Consider the following 6,000-nt stretch of genomic DNA (forward strand, 5'->3'; position numbering starts at 1 on the left):
GCAGCGTTTGTGCATGAAGGCACCTCATGATTTCGGACAAACTTCTGAGGCAGTGTAACCGTTTAATGATCTACAGCAAAATAGCGCAAGCTTTGGGGAGAACTAAACAAATATTTAATTACTACAATAGTCATTTCTCGCTAGAAATGACATCAAAAGTGGAAAATGTTGGTCAAAAACGTACATTTACACACAAACTGACCAGCAAACGCAACTGCCATAGAATGGAACGCATGGGATTGTGGGATATCAAAGGCAGCAAAGGATACATCTATGATACCTTCATGAATCGATCAGAAGAAGGCATCTCATGAGATGAAGTGAAGCTAACACTGGATTTGGACGTGCCTTGATGCCTTCCTACCTTGAAATCTGTCCTCTGAAGGAAGCATTTTCCAATTTTCAGACGCAGCCATTGGTTCACCCGATTGATTTGCTTAAAACGCGGATTCATTCAGAAATTAAACACCGCTGTGTGTCACAGAACAGTTCTGCTCTGGCAAAATAAACTAAAAATGATGCTACAAACATTCTTTTAGATATAGATTTTTTTAACTTTTGAGATTCACCCAGGCCATGTTGTAGTTTTGATTTTGTAGTTAACCTTCTCTCTATTCATTTCAGCTTGCTTGTAACTGTTCAAAATGCTTTATGAAAAGTAGTTTCATTTAGTTCCTTTTCTTTTTCTTTCAACAGAGGCAAGGATCCGGAGCAGCTGGTGGCAACAGCAAAACCTCTGGGGCGCAAGGTACTGAGACAATATTCCACACCCGAAATCGAACACATCATAGATCTTTAATCATTTTACGGCAGCTTCTACAGTGAATACAAACAGTATGTCCCAGGAAATCTTTGTCTTGGAAGAGAAGAGATTCATCATGTTTGAGTTTACCCCAAACAACCTTAAGCGTACAGAAAAGCCCAGTATCCCATCTGAAATCTTCAGGCATAAGCATTCTAAAGTATTCCCTGAAGTGTCCCACCAAACAAAAATGTTCTGCGCTGTGCTCAGTGAAGGGAGAACGAGTCTGGTAAGCATTTAAAAAAAATTGTGCTTGTGTATGAAAAAAAGGCTGAAGAAGGAGACAAAAAAGAGAAAAGGGTTGAAGTAATGAACACGGTCCCCAGCGTTTCAGCTGCACGCTTCTATGAAAAGGGCAACTAAATGGATCTGAACCAACAAATTGGCCCATACATCTTAAATCAGACTTAAAAGACTTGAGGGTTTTTCTGTTGTTGGTTTTCTACCTGATGCAGTAATGCTCTTGAGGACGCTGAAGCCCCAGGGAGAGCTGGGTACAGAGCTTATTGGACAAGAACGGCATCTCAAAGGAAGCTGGTTTCACTGAAGCTTGAATCTTCACAGAATTGCATCTCTTATTGCAGATGATGCTTTAGACATGAGAACATAAATACAGTGCAATGCTTGCAGCACCAGCTTCTCTAAAATCAGGCATGGTTTTATACTACAGTACACATTATAGTGAATTCAAAAGCTTCTGCTAAATCCAAATACCATTCACTGACCCCAAAAAGTATTTGGATACTTAGGGGTCATTTGCACAACACCAAAAATACTGAAAATCTGTTTTGGCCGTTCATGACAACAGCATTTTGGGGGCCTGAAAACGCTAACAAAAACACGAATTTGTGAAAATGGTGCCATCAAGCGTGGATCTGTGTGAACGGGTATCGTTTTTGACAACATTGTCTGTACGTGAAAGGAAAAACTTTTCCGTTATTAGTACATCGTTACAGTGTAAATGTACCCTAAAGCCACATAGAAATGTCTGAATTTCAATGCATTAGATACAAAATATCAAATCAAGCAAACAAATGATGGTAGAGTTTTTCTCAGAATTAATTTCTCAGCAACTAAACTTATTGGCAGGGTTGGGGAGTAACGAAATACATGTAATGCCGTTACGTAATCAGGATACAAAAAATTGGTAACTAATTCGTTAGTTACATCAAAAGACAAAGTAATCAGAATAAAGTTACATTTTGTAAAAAATGGGAATACTATGAGGATTTAATTTAAAACTTAATAAATTAGTATTTTGTCATAAAGCTATATTAAGTGTTGATTATAGTTCCTGGTTCTGTTGCAGTCATGACTCACATGAGCCACATGCACAAATAACACCTGTCTACAATCATTCTACTCAGACGCAGGTTGAGACGCAGCTAAGTTATTAATTAATATGCTTCCCACAGACATAAATGTTTTTTATGTCTGAAAATTTCAGTTATTTTGTTTTCAAAGAAGAAAAAAAGAAACAACATGGTTGTAAAGCGTAAATTTTGCTTTCCAGGTATGAAGACGTTTTCTTTAACAAGAACTTAACCATTTTAAGTTACGACTAGCACGGAAATCATGTTAGCTCAAATTTAGTGTTTGTTAGTGATTTAAAATTTCTTGTATGATCGCAGTTTTGTTAAAGTTTTCTAGTGGAAAATTAACACGAGTCCCAACAAAGGGGAACTCCCACTGCTAAAGCCCTTGGTATACTTCGTTTTTTTACGCGTACGCTAGTGTACACTCACAGTTGAATGCACAGCCTTGGAAAGTATACTTCATTTGACTTATACGCATACACAGGTGTTCGACATGTGCGCAGTTTGAGCAATCTCTTGCCATGGATTACAACCCATTTAAACATCTTTGTATTCTTTTATGCTAGAGTTGAGGGTATTTATTAACCTCTTCACACAATCTCTTGTCTATGTAGTAGGGCTAAACAAATAATCGCAATTAAATCACAATTAAATTGTATGTGATTTGGCAAAGGCTGTGATTATTTCATGCGTAGCTTGTCAGAGCTGTACGGCTCTGTGGTCAGTTATAAATACTTCTCCATCTGAAAGCCAGAGGGCGCTCTTGTGCAGAAACTCCAAATATGCCCTGCCGCAGAAGTAGATAACACGTGTCATTCCAGGAAATCCCTATTCCTATCATACTATCGCTGTAGCTGAATAAACAGAAGACTGAAATGCTTTGATTGATTAAAAATGACTAATAAACACACAACTGCCTTATTCTGTGTAAGAAGCCACATCATCTCACAGAAGGATGTAGGCCTCCATTGTCGCTGTAGCTTGCATGCGTTCTGGTCTGTTCTGTTTATGCAGTTTTTCTTTGACTACCATGTGAATCGACGCCCACAGGGCACGGGTGCCACCTTATGGATAAACTAATTACTGCAAAAAAATTAAATGCGCATATGTGACCTGTGCGTTTGCGCGGTTACAAAAATCCGGTGGTGCGCGTACTCTACTGATGACGAAATCAACGTCACATGCACTGTACGCTGACCCTCGCATATGGATAAAAAGTGAAGTATACTTTAGGCTTTATGCCCCAGGGTCAGTCAGTAAAAGGTCACTGCCTTGATCAACATGTATTTTGAAATAGACTAATATGTAGATGGTGTAGACTTTTAATGTTGTTTATAATAATTTTTTTCTTGTACATGTTAAAGAAATAAAAATAGAAAATAAAACCTTCTGCAATACAATACTGTAGCCACTAGATGTCTGTATAGCCTTTTTATATAAATACTGTATATATACGGGGCTGCATAATCTCTAGTTGGTGAAACAAGACTCATTGCTTAGTTTTAATAGCCTAGTTTTTTTTTTTTTTTTATTTTAAATTCATATTAAATAAAAGTACTTTGATTGTTTTTTTTACTTGACTTTATTTACATATGTGACCTTGAAGGAATCCAAAAGTAATCAGATTACATTACTTTCATATTGTGGTGCTTGGATTACGTTACTGAATACTTCTATTAGGAAGTAATTTGTAACTGTAATGGAATACATTTGAAAAGTAACCCTCCCAACACTGCTTATTGGATTTATGAAGTCAATTCCCATCTCACATTTATGTTATTAAATATATTTATGTGTTTTTCTAAAATAATATTGAAAAAAAAAATGCTTGTTGCTAGCCATTAATTTAATATGACAAATACTGCTGGAAAGTTTGTTTTTCCTGCATTGAATATCCAGCTATACAGGAGCTCATAATGTTTCTAGGAGGCTGGGGAGAAAGTACTATTGAAGCCATTGATGTGCTTCCACCCACTCATGTGCAGAGCAAGAGCAAGGACGTTCATACACAAAACTACACAATTATATGCATGCAAATACATAATTCTATTCATCCTGCTTGGCTGAAGGGAGCTATATAGGGAAGCTGTACAGGTGTCTTCAGCCAATGACAGCATGTAATGTCGGTCTTAAGAGAGAAAGCACGTTAATACCAAAGGGTATGGTAAAAATATATTAAACAAAGTAAATACTTTCTTGGGAATCATTAAATTGGGGAATTACATGTGATATTCTCATAAGTACATGCACTCAGTACAAGTACTCACTAAAGTTATAAACTCGCAATTGTCATAACTGTGAGATAAATAATCACTATTACCTTTTTTTATTTGTTTATATCCCGCAATTTTGAAGTTTTTTGCAAACTCAAGATATAAACTCGCAATTCTGAGAATTTTTTTTTGAATTGCGAGTTATAAACTTGCAATTGTAAGTTATACAGTCCGAATTGTGAGATACAAGCTAGTGAGATATAAGCATTGACGTGTGTAAACGGAGACAGGAAGACAGTAAGAATAGCTCTCATGTATTGACTGAAACATGAGGCCTGCTCTCTCTAGAGGTATATTTAAAGGATCTTTCTTCTCTCGCTGTGCTTAATGTCTATGTCAAGGTTTTCCTCCTCCCTTGCTTAAATTGCTATTGAATTTTCCAGCAGTCTAATGTGGTGTTTCAGTATTCACTATTGAGCTGTGATTTCTTACCAATACAACACATAACCTTCACATCTGGTACTGTCATGAATAGAGCTTGAAACTCTTTTAAGATCATGCTGTACAAAAAAATGTGCTTTTTTTTGCATTTACTTTATATGAGGTTCAACGTTTTCGAAAACCTACAAGCAGAGTCTGAGACTTATCTGATTTGTCTACATTTTATAACCCTAATTTATGTTCTGGGTAACAATAAATAAATATTAAATAAAAATTCTAATTAAATGATATATTATTGAAAATTGAGTAATAAAATAATGATTGAAATAAAAACCTTCAATTAGGCAACCAGATAGCACTAGTAGTTTGGCACCAAATATTGGTTAGTAGTTATTAATAAATTTCCTATAAATTACAGAAACATTTTTGCATACTGTAGTTCTCTCTCTAAATCAATATGAGCAGTTTTTCTGTAATGTGATTCCAGGAAGTAATGTTACACCAATTTGTAACAGAATGTGCCATCTAACACCTGAGTGAAGATTTTTCGCTTTTGTCTGACAATGATGATAATGAGAAAACCCACTGCCTCTTGGTGATGACAATAAAACATTATCTGATCAGTGAATTATCAGTGAATATAAAATAAAAAAATATAAAATACTACTATAGCATCTGCTTGAATATTCTTTATTGTGCTTTTGGTAGAAGGAGGAACTTTGGTGTGAATCATGAGCGCAGCTGGAAACAAGAACTGGACTGGAAACATATGTGTGTCTCCAGTGAATTTTATTCTGATGGCTTCTGTACTCCATGTGCATTTAGCTTGCAGGAAGTTTAAGACAGGATGTGCTTTATTCCAAAAGCCCAGCAGCACTGACTGTACAGTATATGTGCGTTTATATGACATTGCAGTCTGTGTGACTGCCTTCTAGGAATTCATCAAATGTATATCTGCAAAGCTTGTGGAGAATGGAAGTTATGTTTTAACCTTTCTTTCTTGATGCATTATTGCTAATATCATATGAGTCATAAATAATGACTGTGGAAAGACATTTTTACACAAAATCCTGCAACCCTACATAGGACAAGTGGTTTAAAGGATGGATGGATGGATGGGTGGATGGGGGGTGGGCGGAATAATAACTGTGAAAGGTCATTTTTACACAAAACTGAGTTAAAAATCCTGCAACCCTACACAGGACAGTTGGTTTAAAGAATGGATGGG

The 6,000-nt window shown here is 36.2% G+C and overlaps 1 protein-coding gene across 1 annotated transcript in view; it reads left to right on the plus strand.

Annotated features, from left to right (window-relative positions):
- Positions 1–6,000, plus strand: part of pcp4b (Purkinje cell protein 4b) — a 31,999-nt gene that overhangs the window by 23,732 nt on the left and 2,267 nt on the right. The window contains exon 2 of the mRNA XM_051864102.1: positions 697–748. Coding sequence (XP_051720062.1) covers positions 697–748 — 52 coding nt within the window. The remainder of the gene's footprint in view (positions 1–696; positions 749–6,000) is intronic.

This window comes from Ctenopharyngodon idella, chromosome 15, assembly GCF_019924925.1.
Source record: "Ctenopharyngodon idella isolate HZGC_01 chromosome 15, HZGC01, whole genome shotgun sequence".
In the NCBI taxonomy this organism is placed as follows: domain Eukaryota; kingdom Metazoa; phylum Chordata; class Actinopteri; order Cypriniformes; family Xenocyprididae; genus Ctenopharyngodon; species Ctenopharyngodon idella.